The sequence below is a fragment of the Candida tropicalis genome (genome assembly GCF_000006335.3).
Source record: "Candida tropicalis MYA-3404 genomic scaffold supercont3.3, whole genome shotgun sequence".
NCBI classification, from domain to species: Eukaryota; Fungi; Ascomycota; class Pichiomycetes; order Serinales; family Debaryomycetaceae; genus Candida; species Candida tropicalis.
Window position 1 is genome coordinate 1,948,224 of NW_003020055.1, and position 22,436 is coordinate 1,970,659.

Below are 22,436 nucleotides of genomic sequence, written 5' to 3' on the forward strand. Positions count from 1 at the left end.
AATCTAATAATAACTTATAATATAAGTAAAGCAAAGCAAAGTAAAATGCAATGTAACTCTGGATTACTTACTTATTGTGAAATTGTAAATTCAATTATTCATTCAATCAATCAATCAATCAATCAATCAATCAATCAATCAATCAATCTTCATACATATGAATCGTCAAATTTACTGACACAGTGAGTAAGTGAGTGCAAGTCGTGCAAATGAGACATGAACGTAAAAGAAAAAAAAAAAAAATATATGTATTCTTTAATACGAGTGCTTTTGTGTCATTATTTATGTTTCTCAGCCAAAAGAGAAAATTCAATTTGGTGTCTTTGTGTCATGTTAGCGCGATTCGGGTATTTGGTCGTGCCTTTCAAATATTTGGTCCTTGTGCACTACTCTACAGTAATTATTTTTACTATCGTCCAATTTTTTTTTTCATTATTATTCTCTTTTGGCGGTAATGATTCAGAACCCTGACAACATTTCATAAATCAAACTTGGATATTCGTCAATGAAAGTACGGTCAATTCAATTTCTAGGTTAAAAATAGCATCTTTTCAACAGTAAACCTATTATCGCAATGATGGTCAAGTGGGCGAGCATCTGCATCAAATATTTTATCCCTGGTCGGCAAGACAAAAAAAAAACCCAACCCAAAAAACTTCTGTATGAATTCTTGATGCATAGTAATTAATTAAATGCTTTGCGTTTCTTAGTGCACCCACTGTACTTGCAATGCAAATATGAAATTGGTTGTCAAGTGGTTGATATTAACGCACACTTTCACATCTCCTATATTTAAGCACCTTACAATCCACTTGCTTTCTTTTGTTGTATATCTTATACTGCGTTCAATTTAATTGGTAATCATGATAGTTGGTTGATTCTTTCAGTTTTTCTTTTTTTTTATTTTTTACGTCGTCGTGTAATCTGAAACAATTTCCATTTTGCTTGATTTTTTGGTTTGTTTGTTTGTTTCTCTGAATGTCCCGTTTTCTCTTTTTAGTTAAATTAAATTTTCGCGTCAAATTTATTTAACAATTGGAATATGTTACAAACCGCCCATTAGACGATACTCCCACCAGACCAGAAAAGTAAGTTAAGGGTTAGTATAGTTTAAACAAAGAACAATAATTCTATTTGATCCAAGACGCGTTAAGTATCCACTTAATTAATCAACCAATTTAATGTCACAAATAACACTTGAACGTCAATGAAGACGACACATTCCACTTTAATAACCACAACAACTAAACAAATAAATAAACAATAACCCCCTTTTTTTTAGTCCTTGCAAACCAACTCTCACTAATCCCACTATAACCGTTATGACCGATCTCAAATTTACAGTTTTTATTCACAAAGTAAAAGGTGGCTCAAGTGATTTTTGTCTTGTCAACTCAATCTTCTCGAACAAATTAGTAAAAATAATCTTGCTCACAACAAGGGTTTGGCTAACCCCCATCCCCATCCCCCTATTTTTCTGGTGACAACAATGAACGTGAATCATTGCACGTGAGAGGCTCATTTCAATTATAACGTATATTTGAATGAAGAATAAACTGATGTTATGATAGTCAACCAAAAAAGTTGTGAAATGTTCCACCTCTCAGTATTGGTTGTCCCTTCATCGCCTTTTATTTTCTTATTTATTTATTGTATTAAATTCTTTAAATTTTGGATAAAATTCTCTGTTAAAAATCACTTGAAACTTTCAAATTCACAAGAATGCAACCCATACAGACAGTAAATTACTACCATTACTAATACGTACATATACTATTGAAGTTCATCAATGATTATCGATAATATATGTCATCTCATCTTGATGTATACCCAGAGGTGATGTCTTTGTCAATACCCCCTTCTTGGGGTCACGTGTCGACAATTTCGCACGACCCCGATTTTTTTTTGAACGCAGACACACACAAGAGATTATCTAAATGCACAAATAATTCCGGTTGCTACTCTTGTAATATCAAACTAATTTTTCTTTTCTTTTCATATAAACAATTATTACCTGACAAAAAGATAACAGTAGGGAATATATAAGTACAAATGGAGAATGTATTTACTGCTTTGTCAATATCATTAATTTCAAACCATAAAAGATTTGTTATAGTATCCAATGATTCGAAACAAACACTACCGAAATTCACCAATTTATTAACCAACACATGTTCATTCGACCCTTCTCAGTATTGTGTTATAGACCTACTAACGGTCCACACAACTATTGATTTGATTCATAAAATGACAAACTATTCAAATAACAAATACTACTTGAAAAATGTAATCATATGGCAAAATGTACAATACTTGACGTTGAATCAACACAAATCATTGTATAAGCTAATCCTACAAATTGATCAATATGAAATGACAGGGTTGAAAGATAAACCTATTGAAATCACCATTGGTAATAATGATGAAGTCTTGTCGATAGAAAGACCCGAGTTGTTCACTATTGTCATGGTTCTTGATTACCTGGCATTCAATAGGAAACCATATATATTCTTGAAAGAGAAGTTCTGGTTTGCTGTTAATTACAATGATTCCACCCTTGATATGAATTATATCCCTAGTGAGAAAAACTATCAGGATACAATACTAAAACTACGACTGCGAATTGGGGAAGTTTATATATCTCCCGATATTAAAAAATACATTTACTCGCTAATAGTATTTACCCGATGTCATAGATTAACTTCACTAGCTCCTAAACTGGCAAGACTACCTACTGCAACAATTGACTATATTAATGATTTTTGCAAAAGTTTGATCCTATGGCAAAATAGACTGAACTTGGGAAAAGACTTATTTGTGACTCCCGGTCATGTTAAACTAGCTTTCCGTAAGATCGGGTACTGGCTAGTCGATTGGGAATACAATGAAAAGTTTGCTAAAGATACCACTAGAAATGTTGATGTTGATGATGTGGGGACGGAAAGCAATTTGGAATATGAGAAAAGATTGGCGATAAGTATGCTTACTGGTGATTGGTATGGTAGTGATTATTTCTTTGTCAATGAGTACTTAAAGAATAGTACTAGTAAATTGGATAAGAAGAGTCCGACTGGTTATACGAATAGGATCATTGAAGATGTTATCAGTTCAGTACGACCTCCTTTATAAAAGTGGGTTGCATTTATTTCCTCTAATTAGGAGTAAGTAGTGTACATAGCCTCAAAAGGAAAATTATGAAAAATTAATTTGTTACTGTACAAAATCGGTTGCCGGAATCCAAGGGCAAAAAAAAAAAATCAAAAAAGTTTGATACAGTCGGTGCTGTGTTGTCTCTCAGTCGAACCAACGGACAAACTCTCGCCAACATCCGCAGGGGAACGGAAAAAAAGAAAAAGAAAATGAACAAGAGAAAGAAAATTTACAGCGGCCAAAAATGTGAGAGTACGACTGGGAGTGAAAGCAACAGAAAAAAAAAAAAAAACTGGACAACTCACAATTGGACGATCAACAACTATTTCAAAGTATCAACTTCTTTTACCTTCCAACTATAAACACACATATTTGAATATCCATTGAACTTCTAAATCAAAGGAAGAAAAAGAAGAATATTAGAAATACACACACAACAACAACAACAATCATGTCAAACGATATTCCTATCGATTTCACTGAATTGACTCAGTTGACACAATTGGGAATTCCACAAACTTCATTAGATTTCAAATCAACAACCTTAGAATCAGACAGTTACATATGTGTACGTGAGTCAGGGGCACAAGGTAATACCGTTGCCATTGTTAATTTAAAAAACAATAATGAAGTCACCAGAAAGAATATGACTGCTGATAATGCAATCATGCATCCAAAGGAGTTTGTAATTTCCTTAAGAGCCAACGGAACCACTTTACAAATCTTCAACTTGGGCAGCAAACAAAGATTAAAGGCTTTTACTATGGATCAACCAGTGATATTCTGGAAATGGCTCAATGATCAATACTTGGGTTTAGTCACTCAATCTTCTATTTACTACTGGAATGTATTTGACGGAACCAATGACGGTCCAATTAAGTTAAGCGATAGACATCACACTTTAAACAATTGTCAAATCATCAACTTTGTTGCCGAACCAGCTTTAAACTGGTTTGCCGTTACTGGTATTGCCCAAGAAGATGGTCGTATTGCTGGTCATATTCAATTATATTCCAAATCAAGAAACGTTTCTCAAGCAATTGAAGGTCACGTTTGTAAATTCGCTTCCCTTACATTATCTGGTGCCGTTCAACCAACTAAAGTTTTTTGTGTTGGTAATAAGAATGCCCAAGGTCAAGGTAATTTGCACATTATTGAAATAGACCATGTTGACGGAAACCCACCATTCCCAAAGAAAGCTGTTGATATCTTTTTCCCACCTGATGCTGCTAATGATTTCCCAATTAGTTTGCAAGCTTCAGACAGATATGGTATTATTTATGTTTTGACCAAATATGGTTTTATACATTTATACGATATGGAAACTGGTGGTAACTTGTTTGTTAACAGAATCACTGCTGATCCTGTTTTCACTGCCACTAGCTACAACGACGGTACTGGTTTGTTGACCATTAACAAAGCCGGTCAAGTTTTGAGTGTTGAAGTTTCTCGTGACAAGATTGTTCCATATGTTTTGGACAAATTATCTAATGTTCCATTAGCTTTGGCTTTATCTTCCAGGGGCGGATTCCCAGGTGCCGAAAACTTGTTCCAACAACAATTCCAAACTTATTTGAATCAAGGTGATTATGCCAATGCTGCTAAAGTTGCTGCTTCTTCAGAACAATTACGTACTCAAGATACCATTAACAAATTGAAACACATTACTCCACAACCAGGTCAAATTTCTCCAATTTTACAATATTTCTCCACTTTATTGGACAGAGGAACTTTGAACAAATTTGAATCCATTGAATTGGCTAAACCAGTTTTGCAACAAGATCGTAAACCATTGTTTGAAAAATGGTTGAAGGAAGATAAATTGACCTCATCTGAAGAATTGGGTGATATTGTCAAATCATACAATGATACTACTTTGGCTCTTGCCGTTTATATCAGAGCCAATGTCAACATCAAGGTTGTTTCTTGTTTGGCTGAATTGGGTGAATTTGATAAAATTTTGCCATACTGTCAAAAAGTTGGCTACAATCCAGATTATACCAACTTGATCCAAAACTTGGTCAGAGTCAACCCAGATAAAGCCAGTGAATTTGCTACCTCATTGTTAGCTAGTCCAGATGCTAACTTGAATGTTGAACAAATTGCTGATTTATTCTTCTCTCAAAACTATATTCAACAAGGTACTGCATTCTTGTTGGATGCTTTGAAGAATGATTCTCCAGCTGAAGGTCATTTACAAACCAAAGTCTTGGAAATCAATTTATTACATGCTCCACAAGTTGCCGATGCTATTTTGGGTAACCACATGTTTAGCCATTACGATAAACCAACCATTGGTAAATTGTGTGAAAAATCTGGTTTGTTCCAAAGAGCTTTAGAACACTACGATGATTTGAAAGATATCAAGAGAGTTATTGTCCACACTAATGTCTTACCAAGTGATTGGTTGGTTTCTTACTTTGGTCAATTGAATGTTGAACAATCCCTTGCTTGTCTTAAGGAATTGTTGAGCCAAAATGTTCAACAAAACTTGCAAGTTATTATCCAAGTTGCTACCAAATACTCTGAATTGATTGGTCCTATGAAGTTGATTAAGCTTTTTGAAGAATACAAATGTACTGAAGGCTTATACTACTACTTGAGTTCTATTGTTAACTTGACCCAAGATCCAGATGTTGTTTTCAAATACATCCAAGCTGCCGCCAAGATGAACCAAACCAAAGAAATTGAAAGAGTTGTTAGAGACAACAATGTTTACAATGGTGAAAAGGTTAAAAACTTTTTGAAAGAATTCAAATTGGATGATCAATTACCATTGATCATTGTTTGTGACAGATTCAACTTTGTTCACGATTTGATTTTGTACTTGTACAAGAACCAATACTTTAAATTCATTGAAGTCTATGTTCAATCAGTCAACCCAACAAACACCCCACAAGTTGTTGCCGGTTTATTGGATGTTGATTGTGATGAAGAAATCATTAAAGGTTTGTTGATGTCTGTCTTGGGTAGAGTTCCAATCAAAGAATTAGTTGAAGAAGTTGAAAAGAGAAACAGATTGAAGATTTTGTTGCCATTCTTGGAAAAGACTTTGGAAGGTGGCTCTAATGATCAAGAAGTTTACAACACTTTGGCAAAGATTTACATTGATTCCAACAATTCTCCAGAGAAATTCTTGCAAGACAACAACAACTATGACACTTTAGTTGTTGGTAAATACTGTGAAAAGAGAGATCCATACTTGGCTTACATCTCTTACAGTAAAGGTGGTAACGATGACCAATTGATTGCTATTACCAATGAAAACAAGATGTTCAAATATCAAGCTAGATACTTGTTGTCCAAGTCTGATCTCACTTTGTGGAACAAAGTTTTAACTGCTGACAATATCCACAGAAGACAATTGGTTGACCAAGTTATCTCTACTGGTATTCCAGAATTGGATGACCCAGAACCAATTTCCATCACTGTCAAGGCTTTCATGGATAATGATTTACCAGAAGAATTAATGGAATTATTGGAAAAGATCATCTTGGAACCATCTCCATTTAGTGAAAACGCTTCTTTACAAGGTTTGATGATTTTGACTGCTATCAAAGCCGATTCATCTAAAGTTTCTAGCTACATTGAAAAATTGGATAAATTTGATCCAGCTGAAATTGCTCCATTGTGTATTGATAATGGTTTGAACGAAGAAGCCTTTGAAGTTTATGACAAATTTGAAATGAGAACAGATGCTATGAAAGTTTTAGTTGAAGATATTGTTTCTTTGGACAGAGCCGAACAATATGCTGAAAAATACGATACTCCAGAATTATATTATCAATTGGGTACTGCTCAATTAGATGGTTTACGTATTCCAGAAGCTATTGATTCTTATGTCAAATCCAAGAACCCAGAAAACTTTGCTCAAGTTATTGAAATTGCTGAACATGCTGGTAAAGAAGAAGAATTGATTAGTTTCTTAGATATGGCTAGAGAAACTTTAAGAGAACCAGTTATTGATGGTGCTTTGATCAATGCTTATGCTACCTTGGATAGATTAAGTGATATGGAAAAATTTGTTGGTGGTTCCAATGTTGCTGATTTGGAAGCTATTGGTGACAAATTGTTTGAAGCCAAGAACTACAAAGGTGCCAAGATTTTGTATTCCAATGTTTCTAAATACTCCAAGTTGGCTACTACATTGGTTTATTTAGGAGATTACCAAGGTGCTGTTGATTGTGCTAGAAAGGCTTCTAACACTCAAGTCTGGAAACAAGTTAACAATGCTTGTATTGAAAACAAAGAATTCAGATTGGCTCAAATTTGTGGTTTGAACTTGATTATTGATGCAGAAGAATTACCAGAATTGGTTAGAACCTATGAATACAATGGTTACTTTAATGAATTGATTTCCCTTTTCGAAAGTGGTTTAGGTTTGGAACGAGCTCACATGGGTATGTTTACTGAATTAGCCATCTTGTATGCTAAATACTCCCCAGAAAAGGTTATGGAACATTTGAAATTATTCTGGTCTAGAATCAACATTCCAAAAGTTTTAACTGCTTGTGAAGAAGCTCATTTGTACCCAGAATTGATTTTCTTGTACTGCCACTATGAAGAATGGGATAACGCTGCTTTGACTATGATTGAAAGATCCGAAGTTGCTTTTGACCATTCATCATTCAAGGAAATTATTGTTAAGGCACCAAACTTGGAAATCTACTACAAAGCTATCCAATTCTACATGAATGAACAACCATCATTGTTGGTTGATTTGTTGCAAGTTTTAACACCAAAATTAGATTTGCCAAGAGTTGTTAGAATGTTTGTTCAAAGTGATAACTTGCCAATGATCAAACCATTCTTGATTTCTGTTTTGGAAAAGAACAATTCTGTTGTCAACTCTGCTTACCACGACTTGTTGATTGAAGAAGAAGACTACAAATCCTTGAGATCATCTATTGAAAACGAAAGCAACAATAGATTCAATAAATTGGATTTGGCTGAAAGATTAGAAAAACATGAATTGATTTTCTTTAGACAAATTGCTGCTACTTTGTACACCAAAGAAAAGAAATTCAACAGAGCTATTTCTATTTTGAAGACTGATAAGTTATGGCCAGATTTATTAAAGACTGTTGCTATTGCCAAATCCAACAAGATTGCTCATGAAATGTTGGATTATTTTGTTGAAACAGGTAACCATGAATGTTTTGTTGCTTTGTTGTACACTTCATATGATTACATTAACTATGATTACGTAGTTGAATTATCTTGGTTACACAACTTGTCCAACTTTATTAAACCATATGAAATTTCTATTGTTTATGAAAACAACAAGAAATTGAATGAAGTTTATCAAGATTTGAAAAAGAGACAAGAATTGGAAAAGAAGAATGAAGAAGAACCATCAACTGCCGGTGCACCATTGATGCTTACTAATGGACCAATGAGTTATCAAGGTACTGGAGTTGGTAGCAACCTTGGATACCAACCAACTGGTACTGGATTTGGTAATGCTTTTTAATGTTAATACCATTTAATAATGAATAAAGAATATTTTCTTAATATGTGTGTGTATGTGTGTGGAGGGATTATTTATTCAATGCTTTAAAAGAATTTCCTTATATAAAAAAAAGAGAGAGAGAGATTTATATGTTTTTGATTTTTTTTTATTAATTATTACTTATTATTTTGTTAAATTTGTTTTATATCTTATAAAAAGAATATATATCTATATATATTATAAATGTTTTAGTTTCGTAATTATTGAATTATTCTGTATTTTATCAATATTTGTATAACTTTCTTAAAATTCTTTACGAGGTTGCTAATTTTACAATTCTCAAGAATAGTTTTACACATGAGCAATTGATTATCTAATCTATCTTCAAGATTATTCCCCAGAGTTCCAAAATTAGCAACTTGAATTGTATCTTCAGAACAAACCAATTCTAGATTCAATTTATTAAATGATAATGTTATTCTTTGACATTGTAAATCATAATTTATCTTATCAAATATAGGACTTTCACTTATTAATCCAAATTGATTTTTAGAAAAATTCATCAATTTTTCAAATTTATCAATTTTATATTGAATTTTATTCAATATTTCATATATACAATCCAGGAATTTTGTTAAATTTTCTTGATCAGTAAATCCAAATCTATTCAATATTATAGATAAATCATCTAAATTTATAAATGAAGGTAATGTATGTTTATAAATCATCCAATTATCTATACTTGTTTCATCTTTAATAGTAGTTGTTTTTTTAAGTATACAATAGTAAGGAAGATTATAAGAATGATTAAAATTTGAAAAAATCTCAAATCTTAAACCTAATATTGATTCTTGATTATTTAGAAATAGATATTGATTTATTGGAAATGAAGTTATTCCAAACATACGATAGATATTTTCATAAAGAATGTTTTCTTTCAATTCAATATCGTAAATTGGTAATGTTGGTTGTTGTTGTTGTCCCAGTAACATCGATTTATTCTGTTGCTGTAGTTTTGGTTGGAAATATTTCATGATTGATTCATCTAAGTAGTTATGTTTTATAGTTTCTGGGATATCTAAATCTATAGGTTCTTCATCATTTGTTTCTGTATGAATTGAATTGGATGGTTGTATTGATGATATATCTTGTATTAGTTGTTGTTTAGTTAGTTGATTACTAGCTATGTCTTTTTCAATTAGAAGTATATCTCGAGAAATCTCATCTATCTCTTGTTGTAGCTTTTCAATCTCTTCTATCGAGTTCATTTTAATAACGTATGCTTGTGGGTTTGTGTGTCTGTTGATGGGTTTAGTATTATTTTTTTTGTTTATTGTTTGCTTGTTTCAGGTTTAATCTTTTTGAAATTACGCGACTTGAGATTTCCTTTGGTGGTGGTGATGTAGTATTTCTCTTCTGCGTCCTCTCTGAGTGTGTGTCTCTCTCTGTGCGTGTGTGGTAAACTTACGAAATCATCCAAAAAAATTTTCTTCATTGTTTATCAGACAACCACCTTTAACCATTACCTTGCTGCCCACCTCCCCCCTTTTAGTTTCCTCGTGATATCGGAATAAAAAGTGAAGGGTTCCATCCACTGTCATTAAAGGTCAATAAAACTTTCATTTAACTATTAGAACACGTCATTTTGACAAATGCCACAGGATCAAGATTCAAATCTCAACCAAACTCCAGTAGTAGTTGAAACTGACTACAAACCTAGATTTACTAATCTGTATTGGTCCATTGACTATATTACTGGTTTAAATAATTTAAAGGCTCAGAGTTTCAAATCTATAAAACAATTACACGAATTAAGAAAATTGGTGTTTAATTATATGTCCTATTTCCATGCCAACAGCGAATTTTTAAACAAATCAAGTATTGACTTATTCCCTATTGAAAGTACATTCTTACCATTTGAATCACAGAAAAATGGTACTACAAAATCTACTGCTCCATCAAGAAATATCACTCCTTTGACATCTCCACACACGAATAAACTTGCTCAAGTCAAGGAACCAGAAAATGAGATTAATATGTGTACTGCGTATGGTAAATATATTGATCAAATGTCACACGAGTCTACTTTATTGTTAAATCTTACATCAATAATCGATAGAGATGTACTTGAAGATATCACTCAATTCTTAAAATATCATGAACCAGAAATCAATAGACAATTTGGAAGACTAGATTTGATCTATAATGATTATTTGAAATCTAGTAAAACTGTTGACAAATTGAAATCAAAACATGCTGAACAATTGAGATTGAAAGAATTTGCTCAGTCTTCTGGTAATATAGAATCTACTCCATCTAACAAAGAAGAAGAAGACGCTTCTTCGTCTTTCGAAGAGTCATATGTTGATGAAGACTTAGAAACTGAAGAAGATGAGGACACTGATAAAGTGAAAGAATTGCAATTTCCTGTGGAATTGGGTACTGTTGTAGTTTCTAGTCCAGATGAATTAAGAATTATCTTGAATTTATTGATAACAAAAGTCCCAACTATTCCTAGAAAAATCCCATTACCAGGATACAAAAACCAAATATTCAGTAGCGATTCCTTAACTTCTATTTTAATGAAGTTCCCAATTAGAGGATTAAAACCTTCTAGAGTCAATTTAGAGAAATTTGGTCAAGGTTTACTTGACTTGAAATTCATCACCAGTAACAATTTCTTCAATAACAAAAAATTCAAGAGTGAAGGATTATGGTTTGAATGGTCTGACTTGGCTATTCATTATTCGGAATTTAAGAAAAGCAATTCACTGGAGACTTCATCAGTTAAAGATACCAACAGTGTCGGTACTAGTGCTTCAACTTCTACCACGACTAACAGATCTTCTAGTGCAATTGGTTCACCAAAGGCAAACAAGTTCATGACTGACATGGCTGAAACAACAACAAGATTTAATGCCATGTTTAACAATGTCAAGAGTTCAATTATGAGAACTAATTATAACGAAGTATTGGAAGATTTAGAAATTAAATACACCGATGAGGTTTTAAACTTGCAAGAACAGAAATTCTTATTAGAGAATGGATTATTTGAAATTTCTAAATCCTTGGAAATATTTGAACATGCCAAAGTTGAATTGATCTATAAAAGTTTATCAAGATTACTGGAAATCTTAGTCAAGTTTCAAAAACTTCAATACGACAATGCAGAAAAATTTTCCAATGATTTCATTCACAATATCAATAAGACTTCTAATTATGATCGTGATTTTAATAAAACTTTAGAGAATTTCAGTACTGGTATTTACTTTTCCAGTTTGATTTCATCAGATGCGTCTTCTAACCAAAAACCAGGAACTGTTACTGGGTCGACTTTCCAGAATCTCAAATACCAATTTGACTTGTATAAAGATATTCCATTACAATTACAAAATAATTTCAACCGTGATAATGAATCCTTGTTGAGTATTGCATCTATTCCATACATATTATACCAAACAATTAAAATCATTGAAGAAAGAAGTAATGAAAATGTTGATGACATTAAGAAATTATGGTCATCACCTATAGAATACCAAAGCCAATGGAAGGTGAAACAAGATTTGACTGATATTATTTCTGAATTCGCCCCTGATTTGAAAAATGACTTGGCTAATAAGAATTTGATTGAACAAGAATTTATCAACCAAGTGTTGAACCATTTGAAATCTTTGAAAACCAACAGTGTCATTGTATTTATTAAAAACTGGTTGCTTGAAATAAGTGATTCAGTTATCCCATTTGTTATATTTGACAGTTTGATGAATTTGTATAATGAAGAAGGAGAAGTACCAGCTGAAGAGTTAGTAAAGATCCTTTCTACTATTCCAAGAAGTAATTTATCGTCATTGATTTATTTGCTCGAGTATATTAGTAATCTATTTGAACTTGGTGACATTCCAAGTTATGAAATCTCAGACGAATTGCCTGATGAATCATTGTTGACAAAAATTGATGCTGATCAAATTAAACAGGTTTCTGAGCAATTGAATTCGATGGACGAAATTGGATCAATACCACTAATGCATTTGATCATACGACCATCAAGCTCAAAGCATGCAACTGGATTCAAACCACCATTAAACAAATATAAACGTCTATTAGCAGATTTATTGAAGTTGAATGTCCGTACACAATTGTTGAAACATTTGGTTGAGAATGAAACAAATTATAAATCCAAAAAGGAAGCAGAGAAATTACAAGTGAAACGAGTATCATTACCTCCATCCAATACTGAAACTACACCAAAGTCACCAGCTAAATTGAACCTTCCTTCTGTAAACCCACCACCACCACGTCCTGACAGTGGCGAATTCACATTAAGACCTTTTAGAACAAGAGCCACTCCAAATCCAAGTCCTCAAACTTCACCAAAGAGAGAACCAACAGAACCATTTACCAAATCAATATCACCAACACGTGAATTATTACCACCATCTGCATCAAATGGGAAAGGACACAAGAGAGGTTCAAGTAATACTAATTTTCATGGTCCCAAAGATAGATATAGAATTTGAGGAATAGATTTCGTCGATTATTTCTTCTTATCGTGTAAACTTGTCATTGTGACCTTTTCAACTTTCTTCAATTGTTTAACTCCAAATAATAATAAACAAACTAAAGCGATAGTAGAAACAACAATGACAGCTTCAAACCCACCATCTGATTCTTCGATAAAATTCTCTAAATTCATACCATACAATGCCGATATGTATAAACAAAGACATAAAGACAATAAACCAGTAGAAAATTTTAATCCCAATAACATTAACTGATTTCTATTGGAATCTAAAACCACATTAATCAAATCTTCAGTAGTTTTGATTTGATTTTTTAAGTTCTCCACAATTTGTACAATTTCATCAATGGTTTGATAATAATTTTCCAATAACATTTCAATTTCTTCATGATTATTACCTAATCTTGGAGATTCGTTAAATTTTGCAGTTAAATATAATTCATTTAATTCATTATCATCATTTTCTAAAATATCTTCTAAACATTGTTTGATTAAATTAATTTTTTGACTAAATTGACTAATTTTTTTACTTTCAATCAATAAATATCTCAATTTATATCTTTCTATACTTTCATCTAAACCTTGAATAATATTTTGTAAAACAGTATTATGAACTTTCATTTCAGTAGATAGATTTGAAACAATATATATAAGTATCCCTTCTAATGCTTTAAATTCAAATGGTAATGATTCAAGATGAGTTGATTTTAAACGATTGCCTAAATCTTTTAAAAATTGCAGTGTAGTATGAGATGAATGATGGGGACTATCACTATGATGAGCAAAACTATCAAATATAACTAATTCATCATATTTAATCAATGCATGAACATTTAATAATTGTAATAAGATATTATTCTTTCGTATAATTATACTAGGAACAATATCTTGATGACTTGAATGACTTAAATGTCGATCAAATTTACGGAAATCTCTAGGAATTAAATTGTATTTTTCAATGAATTTATTTTTAAGTATTTCTTGTCCATGTTGAATCATATCTCCTTGAGAATTAAATATTGTACATCGTATATATTCATTATCATGATGGGATTTAGTAGATGTGAGGGTTTTATGAATGAAATGATCATTGAATGCATCTGAATTTGTAGTTCGGCATGATGATAAACATCTGAATGATTGAATGTATCTCAGAGGAGCCGAAAATAACCGTAGTTGTCTTAATGGAGTGAACATCATTACTGGTGGGATTGGATTGGATTGGTGGTAAAACGGTTGTAACTAATTTGTGTTTGGTTTGATGTTTTTTTGTTTTTCTACTGTATATTTGAGGTTGATTTTTTTTTATCATTGCTCCATTTAGTTCCGCCCATACATCGCGGTAGCTAATACCATCGTCACCACCAAACCATAAACCAACTTCTGCCGCGTCTGGTATTAAAACAAGAAAAAAAATCTGGACGCAAATTATTCCAAGAATATGCAAAAAGTAAACAATTGGCTTGTCCTAAAAATATCACGAAATAACTGAAATCGGTAAAGTAGCAAAAAAAAAAAAAGAAAGAATATATATATAAATAGAAAGATTTCACAACATTTCAAACAAAATTAAACTCAACAGGACGAAGACTTATTATGACCCAATTTCCAAGAGTAAACGCAAGTGATGATTTAGACGTATTTGAAGAAGTTGGTCGTGGTGGCTTTGGAGTCGTCTACCGAGGAATAATTAAATCAACTCAACAAGAAGTAGCAATAAAACAAATTGATCTTGAAAAAGATTCCACAGATTTACTTGAAATTAATAAGGAGATTCAAATCATATCTGAATGTCGATGTAAACAAATTACTAGCTATGTTGGCTCATTTGTTAAGAATTATAAATTATGGGTCATTATGGAATTTATTGATGGTGGATCAATATTTGAATTATTAAAACCAGGACCAATTACTGATGAAAATGTTATAAGTTATATAATGGAAGAAATATTAAATGCATTGAATTATTTACATAATCAAGGTAAAATCCATCGAGATTTGAAAAGTCAAAATATTTTAGTAAGTAAACATGGTGATATAAAATTGACGGATTTTGGAGTATCTACACAATTATCGTCAAATTTTAGTAAGAGAAATACCACTGTTGGTACACCATATTGGATGGCCCCTGAAGTTATTGTTAATAATAATGGTGGACATAGTTATAAAGCAGATATTTGGTCATTGGGATGTTGTTGTTATGAAATGTTTACTGGTAAACCACCATTACAAATAATGCATCCTCCAATGAAAGCACTTCGTTTAATTTCAAAGTGTCAGAAAAACCAAGATTTCGTAAAATTGATCAACTTGGCAAATTTGGAAGTATCTAATGATTTAAGGGACTTTTTAAGTTGTTGTTTTATTGAAGATCCAAAATCTAGATTCAGTGCCAGTAAATTGTTGAAACATAAATTCATCACAAAGTTTAGTGGTACTAATTCCCCAGATAGAATTAAATTAATCAAGAAATTGATCACTAAAAAACAATTATGGAATCAACAAAATCATATAGTTAAGACTCAGAATTATTATGTTCCTACTGAAATTCATAATAATCAGATTAAGTGGAGCATGATTGATGATGAAGATGAAGAAGATGGTAACGACAATAATGAAAGTAATGCAAATCGCGATAAAACAATTAAGTTTGATATAAGTACTATGGTCGTTGATGAAGAGGTTGAAAAACAACAAATTTCACAATTGTCCAAACAATTTGATCAGCAATTGGATCCATTGAGTTTTATGAAGACTGATTTCAATACGATTCTTACAAAAATATTTAACAGATTGGATCACAAGAACCAATTATCAAAGAAACAGTACGATCAGATTTTAGAAATGAACAATATCATGATTAATTTGATTTCAAATGATGCCGATAGTAAAAGGATCTTGATTTTCCAATACTTGAAATATTTGATTAAAGAATTATTAAAAGAGAAAAATGGTCATATCAGCAGATTGGTTTTGCCTTCAAATATAGTACGTCCGGCATTATCACCATCTCAAACTACAGGTTCATTTACTACAACAGGCAATCTGTTAAATACAGACGGTATTACATTGACAAGAATGGGAAGCAAAAAAGAGTTTCCAGGATCAAAATTTGACGAAATACAATCAAGTTTATTAGACTCTTGGATAAATAGAATGGAACAGGATAAATAAAATGGGTAATATAGGATTAATAATTAATGTCATTTATATTGGTGTATCATCTCTAGTAATATTATCTCTTGGCGTATCATTTCCAGGTGATTCCTCTCTAGGAGTTTCAGTTCTAGGAGTTTCAGCAGGAGTTTCATCGTAGCCTTCCCTTGGATCTAATTCTTGTTGCTCCTTCTCTTCATTTTCAGCTTTTTTGATATACTTTTCATTTAAATCCAAAACTGTGATTACACCATCTCTACTACAACAACATAACACAGCACCTTGATCATAAATATCAACTCCTAAAATTGCATCTTTACCAGCAATTTCGGGAGTCAATCTAAACACAATATCTTTCAGCTGAACATCCCAAATCAATAATCCAGTATTATCACTACCTGAAACAATTAATGGGTTTTTCTTTAATTTTGTAATAAACTTCACATCACAATTGAACTTCTCACAAATCTTTGCCTTTTCCCAACCTTGATATGTTTTATAAACTTTATTTTCCATGTAATTCCATAATCTTAACTTCCCATCTAAACTGGAACTCAAGATAAATTGACCATTAGGTGATATTTCAACTTTAGAAATTGGGAAATTTAAAACATCATTTGTACTAGCAGTAGCTGTCCCATAATGAGATGTTGAATTAGTTAAAGTTTTCAAACATTGACTTGTTTCTAAATCAAATAACCTCATCAATCCATCATATGAAGCACTTATGATAATGGTATCATCTGGTGTTAAAGTAATTGACAGAACTGGATCACTGTGTGCTGCCAAAGTGGTCAATATTTTATTTGAAGTTATATCCCATATTGTTATTGTTTCATCAGATGATCCACTGATTAAAATATTACCTTTTTGAACAAATTTCAACGTTGTTATGTGATAAGTATGTTTTTTGAATATTTTGATACATTTATTTGTTTTGGTGTTCCATAATCGAACAGTAAGATCATCTGAACATGATGCTAAAATATTTGAGTTTATAGGGGAGTAAACTATTTCTGATACACCTTTCGTGTGCCCTGTTAAAGTTGTGATTAACTCACCATCGGCCAAGTTGTAAATATAGATTTTACCATTAGATGCACTAACAGCTAGATTCTCACCATTGGGAGAAATTTTGATGGATGTAAGTTGAGTGGATGGTAGACTTATAGAATATCTCTTTTTAAATAGATCATCTATCTGATTAGTTGATTCGAGTAAAGGGAGCCCCATTGGTAGGTAGATTGGAGATGAAGTTTACCAAAGTTGGTGATAATTTTTCCTTTTGTTTTTGTTGCAAGAAATATTACACTGTTGTTTCCACCAAACCGAAAACCCACAGAGAAATATTAACTAAAGATAAAAATACATAAAAAATTTACATCCACCTACAATCATATCAACCTACTTATATATGTATTAATCCGACAGAACCACCTTGGTTGCCTTTCCAGATGTTCATGAACTCCCACCTACCCAAACTTTTCATCACCAATTGCACGACTTGTAATTAAGCCCGAGAAATAAAATTGAAGAACGACAATCGCACTGTGTACTTATTGCTTTCCTTATTTTTTTTTTTTTGGTTTTAATTTTACCGCTATTCAATTGATAACCATATATTTATAATCAAACAACCGTCACAATCCAAATACACACATCATGGATCATAATCATTCAAGTAATTTATTTAGATTTTCTTCAATTAGATTACCTAAATCTGCCAAATTAAGAAGTTTTGGTATTTATTTACTGGGAGCTTTATTTTCAATTGGATTTTGGACATTAATCGATTCATCAATTTATTCTAAAACTATCAATGCAAGTGATGTGCACATTACTATTGTTGATTGGATTCCATTTATTTGTTCTAGTTTTGGGATGTTGATTGTTAATTCTATTGAAAAATCAAATTTATTGATGAATCCTGATCAACAAGGCTTTGGTATGAATGGAAATGGTAATGCTTGGGCTGCTAGAGTTATCTTATTTTTAGGATTTAGTTTGTTAGCTGGTGGATTAGCTGGTAGTTTTATGGTTTTCATATTGAAATATTTGATGAAACATTACACTTTCCCAACATTGGGTATGGGAGTTAGCAATATAATCTGTAATGGATGTATCATGTTCAGTTGTATTGTTTTATGGTTGAGTCAAAACATAGAAGATGAATACAGTTATAGCTTAGCTTTGTAGTAAAGAAGTAGGTTTATATTTATTAATAAAACCAACAAAAATAAAGCAGAACAGTTACGAATATAATGACGACGATGATAATGATGACAAGAATAACTATAATAATATTATATATATATATAAAAAAATCTATAACTATAAAAAAAAAGTAGGCAAAAAGTGGAAGGGATAAATGAAGATGATATCAAGAAGTAAAAGGAATACTATTAGTTAACAAAGAAAAAGAATAAGAAAAAGAGGAATAAACAATCAAATTAAAAAACACCTTTGAATAATAATAATAATAATAATAAAAAAAATAGTAATAATCACCCTTTCTTTATAAACTCATCTTTTAATGACCCCAATAAATCTAACTCAAAATCACTAAAGTTGAACAAATTCAACTCAATTGGGACCGAAGAACCTCTTGGGTACACTTTAAAATCTTCACTTTTTAATTCACGGAAAAATGGATGAACCAACACTCTTCTTGGACTTGCTCTTGTATCTGGATCATAAACTAAAATTTTCATTAATAAATCAATGGCATCATCTGGAGAATTACTAAAAATTTGTTTAAATCTTTCTTCTATAGTACAATTAAATAATTTTGTGGTATACATGTTACCACGATATTGTGGGTTACTTTTAAAGAAAAAAGTGTTTGGTGGTGGACCCAATAATTTTGCAATTTCTTTCAATTGTGATTCTGGTGATTGACCTTGGAAGATGGGTTTACCCAAAAACATCTCAGCAATGACACAACCTAATCCCCATATATCAATCTTTGTGGTGTACAAAGAGCATCCGACAATCAATTCAGGTGCTCTATAATATCTTGAACATATATAACTGACTGATGGTTGATTTGGCTCTAATTTTTTGGCGGATCCGAAATCACAAATCTTCAACCTAACGGTATTTGGATCAACAAGTATATTTGAAGGCTTAATATCTCGGTGACTAATTCCATACCCATGCAAATAGAGCATAGCTCTAGCCAATTGGAAAGTATAAGCCTTCATGTGAGGATAAGGTATGGTGTATTTTGATTGACGGTAGTATTTTATTTCGGATTGTAAATTTGAAGGTAAGCATTCCATGACCAAGTTTTGATAAACTTTATTGTCAGTAGATGAGGTTTTATCAAAGAAGAATCGTAAACTGACAATATTTGGATGATTCACGAATCGTAAAATTTCCAATTCTCGTGATTTATACTCGGTTTGAGCTGGAACTCTTTTAATTGCAAATGGACCCAACCATTCTTGGTTGTTACGAGCATTATTTCCATTGGCTTTATCATCATTATCCTTTGGTGGATCATGATACTTCAACATTGCTTCGACAACAGTACCGAATGCTCCTTCACCAATTCTTTTATATTCCCTTACTGTCATTTTGCTGGCACGAGAGCTTTTATTCTCAACGACATCAGGTAAGGTGTATTCATTTATGACTGAGGATTGTGGCATGGTTAAAATAAAAACAATGTGTACAATAAAATCAAGCTAAAGGTAGATAGCCAATTAAAACAACAAAAAAAAAGAATACAATAACAAATAACCACAACAGGAATTGAACAATCTATAGGTCTTGGGTATCTTTTGTCAAGTTAGACCTAATGAATATATCTAGAATCAGAAACCAAAAAAAAAGTTGTGCCTAAACAAATAAATAAAAATTTCCTTAAGGCGAGGGCGAGGCAGGAAGTTTATCTGTAGTAAACTAATTGATTTGAAAGGGGTATATTAATTAAATACGTGAACAGTGATGACAATTGATCTCTTTAAATTGATGATTACAATCCACAGAATGATAACTGATTGGGTGTATAATATTTGGTATACGCGTGTGTGTCTCTGTGGGTTGTCGTATGATTCTAGTTGTCAAAATATTTTGTGACTATTTTTTTTTGTTGTTGTTTGGATAAACTAATCGTTGAATTTTTTTTTTTTCGTTGGTTGTTGATTTTTTTTTTCTTTACTACTGGATTATGTAAGCCTATGGTATGGTCTTTTTTTTCGTTGTTGTTGTTCTTGCTTCCACGCCTTTCTTTTTTTTTTTGATTTTAGTTTTCTTTAGTGACGCAGAATATTTCTTATGTCTGTCCTAGTTAACAGGGATTGAAGGAAATGTGGAACAACCGGTTTATCAATAGTGTAGCAGATTTATTTATGGGGCTTTTTTATATTATTAATGTATACATGCTTGTCAATTATAATTGAGAAATAAATTCGATTATGTATGAGTTCCCATAAATTCAGTACAATTCCCATACTTCTTTCCATTCTAGGTAAGATAATTCAATAGAAAAAGGAAAGCCAAGTTAAAAAGCCAAGTCTAAATATGCACGTGATTTACATAGGAAATAATCCCAGACGCAGTTGGAATTTAACTTTAACAATACTCTAAGGTTATATCTTCTAACTATTTGATTCTTTCAAGGGCCTAGATTTGAAGTTATCACTTGATGCGTGCACGAGATATTAATCATTTAAAGCTTTATTTTATTCTTGCATTGTATAGATCAGCGTGTCACTAGTAATTGTCTGTAGAAGAAATTGTTTCGGTAGACACCAACAACCTGTTCTGTTACTACAGTTGATTAGAGTTTTAACATTTGCGTAATATTTATTGTAGATGTCTACCTGTAATCAAAATACACAAGACCTAGTTCTTGTGTTAATATTCTGAACAATTGATGCTAATAATAGTTGCCCCTATCTTGGTATCTGTACAAAGAAAATTTTATGGAATTATTGAACTGAAATGGACTAATTAAATCAGAGGGCGGATTGTCGCATTCATCATTTCCAGATTAATTTGAATTTATAATTAGAATCATCTATCCCAGTTGATTTCAAGGAATAGTCTACTGATTGCTGGTGTTGATCTGCCGACCTAAGGTTCAATTCGATGAGAACGATGTAGTTCACGTATATGCGTCTTCACAATGTTCTGTCAATTCATAAAGTGGCACTTTTTTTTCTTCATAACTAGGATTTGAGAGAGTATACTCCTAAAAATAGAATAGAGATTCAAAAGTGGGGTTGAAGCCGCTAGAAAAAAGGCATACATTCGGACAACTATGAAATCAACAATACCGAACCACAGTATACATGTAAGTATCGACCGCTTTGTTCAAGTGGTGGCACTTTTTCAATTTGTATATTTATAACCAGATAAATAACACATATATGAACTACAATGCATAGAATATCAATACACCAGAACCGAGAACCACAAATGTAAGTATTAGCAATTTGAGAATGAATATCCAGACTTTGTTCTTGCCACCAGCTTGTTCGATTAACTGCTTCTCCAAATCTATATCATCCAATAGTTTAATATTGCCATTGAATTTATTGTACTTTGCATCCTCTTTGATTAAATTATCTATGGAATTCAACGTGGTTGATCTATTTCTATGTGGTGTAACTGATATCACAGGAGATGTAGTTATCGATAGATTTCGTGGTCTAGTAGGAATGCTCGAGGTTGATTGATTCTTAGTTAATGGGAAAGGAACTGAATCATCCATGGTTGATTTGCGGTTGTTATTTGTAATTGTCATGATTTAAACTTGAATTGTTGTCGTTAACGAACGAATAATAGAACGATAGTAAAAGAAAAAAGGTATCAACAAAATTAATGTGGATTTATTATGGATATATAATTATAATAATTGTCATCCAATCTATGGGCAAGTGGTGATATTTACTCACTAGTATTTTCTTTTTTTTTTTTTTTTTTTTTTTTTGTTCCCTCCTGACTTCAATTTGTGGAGTGGACAGGTTTATATTCTATATGCAGCTAATATTACACAAACTGTAATTCGTAGGGCAATTACTTTTGATCATCCCTTACACAACCATCATGATCATGATCATTGCTCTATCACTTCATTTAATTGCAAACTCTATTCCAAGTGTGTATATAGCTTGCAATCAACTTATGTTTTGGTAAAAGAATTGTCTA

General features: G+C 31.9%; 10 protein-coding genes across 10 annotated transcripts; 5 read left to right on the forward strand and 5 right to left on the reverse strand. All coding sequences in view use genetic code 12, as the record gives it.

The window, feature by feature from the left end:
* Window positions 1–2,052: 2,052 nt before the first annotated feature.
* On the forward strand, window positions 2,053–3,129 carry CTRG_02908 (uncharacterized protein; the record flags this gene model as incomplete). The annotated part of the gene is made up of 1 exon (XM_002548565.1): window positions 2,053–3,129. The coding sequence occupies one exon, from the start codon at window positions 2,053–2,055 to the stop codon at window positions 3,127–3,129; it is 1,077 nt and encodes a 358-aa protein (XP_002548611.1).
* Window positions 3,130–3,601: 472 nt separating this feature from the next.
* CHC1 (clathrin heavy chain) lies at window positions 3,602–8,623 on the forward strand (the record flags this gene model as incomplete). Its single annotated transcript, XM_002548566.1, has 1 exon — window positions 3,602–8,623. One exon carries the CDS (start codon window positions 3,602–3,604, stop codon window positions 8,621–8,623), a length of 5,022 nt encoding a protein of 1,673 aa, XP_002548612.1.
* Window positions 8,624–8,862: 239 nt separating this feature from the next.
* Window positions 8,863–9,870, reverse strand: CTF5 (Ctf5p; the record flags this gene model as incomplete). Its single annotated transcript, XM_002548567.1, has 1 exon — window positions 8,863–9,870. One exon carries the CDS (start codon window positions 9,868–9,870, stop codon window positions 8,863–8,865), a length of 1,008 nt encoding a protein of 335 aa, XP_002548613.1.
* Window positions 9,871–10,254: 384 nt separating this feature from the next.
* Window positions 10,255–13,119, forward strand: CTRG_02911 (uncharacterized protein; the record flags this gene model as incomplete). Its single annotated transcript, XM_002548568.1, has 1 exon — window positions 10,255–13,119. The coding sequence occupies one exon, from the start codon at window positions 10,255–10,257 to the stop codon at window positions 13,117–13,119; it is 2,865 nt and encodes a 954-aa protein (XP_002548614.1).
* Window positions 13,120–13,136: 17 nt separating this feature from the next.
* Window positions 13,137–14,321, reverse strand: CTRG_02912 (uncharacterized protein; the record flags this gene model as incomplete). The annotated part of the gene is made up of 1 exon (XM_002548569.1): window positions 13,137–14,321. One exon carries the CDS (start codon window positions 14,319–14,321, stop codon window positions 13,137–13,139), a length of 1,185 nt encoding a protein of 394 aa, XP_002548615.1.
* Window positions 14,322–14,717: 396 nt separating this feature from the next.
* On the forward strand, window positions 14,718–16,295 carry CTRG_02913 (uncharacterized protein; the record flags this gene model as incomplete). The annotated part of the gene is made up of 1 exon (XM_002548570.1): window positions 14,718–16,295. One exon carries the CDS (start codon window positions 14,718–14,720, stop codon window positions 16,293–16,295), a length of 1,578 nt encoding a protein of 525 aa, XP_002548616.1.
* A 33-nt stretch (window positions 16,296–16,328) lies between these two features.
* On the reverse strand, window positions 16,329–17,510 carry SWD3 (Swd3p; the record flags this gene model as incomplete). Its single annotated transcript, XM_002548571.1, has 1 exon — window positions 16,329–17,510. One exon carries the CDS (start codon window positions 17,508–17,510, stop codon window positions 16,329–16,331), a length of 1,182 nt encoding a protein of 393 aa, XP_002548617.1.
* A 429-nt stretch (window positions 17,511–17,939) lies between these two features.
* On the forward strand, window positions 17,940–18,473 carry CTRG_02915 (uncharacterized protein; the record flags this gene model as incomplete). The annotated part of the gene is made up of 1 exon (XM_002548572.1): window positions 17,940–18,473. One exon carries the CDS (start codon window positions 17,940–17,942, stop codon window positions 18,471–18,473), a length of 534 nt encoding a protein of 177 aa, XP_002548618.1.
* A 308-nt stretch (window positions 18,474–18,781) lies between these two features.
* Window positions 18,782–19,930, reverse strand: CTRG_02916 (serine/threonine/tyrosine protein kinase; the record flags this gene model as incomplete). Its single annotated transcript, XM_002548573.1, has 1 exon — window positions 18,782–19,930. One exon carries the CDS (start codon window positions 19,928–19,930, stop codon window positions 18,782–18,784), a length of 1,149 nt encoding a protein of 382 aa, XP_002548619.1.
* Window positions 19,931–21,660: 1,730 nt separating this feature from the next.
* Window positions 21,661–22,032, reverse strand: CTRG_02917 (uncharacterized protein; the record flags this gene model as incomplete). The annotated part of the gene is made up of 1 exon (XM_002548574.1): window positions 21,661–22,032. The coding sequence occupies one exon, from the start codon at window positions 22,030–22,032 to the stop codon at window positions 21,661–21,663; it is 372 nt and encodes a 123-aa protein (XP_002548620.1).
* Between the last annotated feature and the right edge of the window lie 404 nt (window positions 22,033–22,436).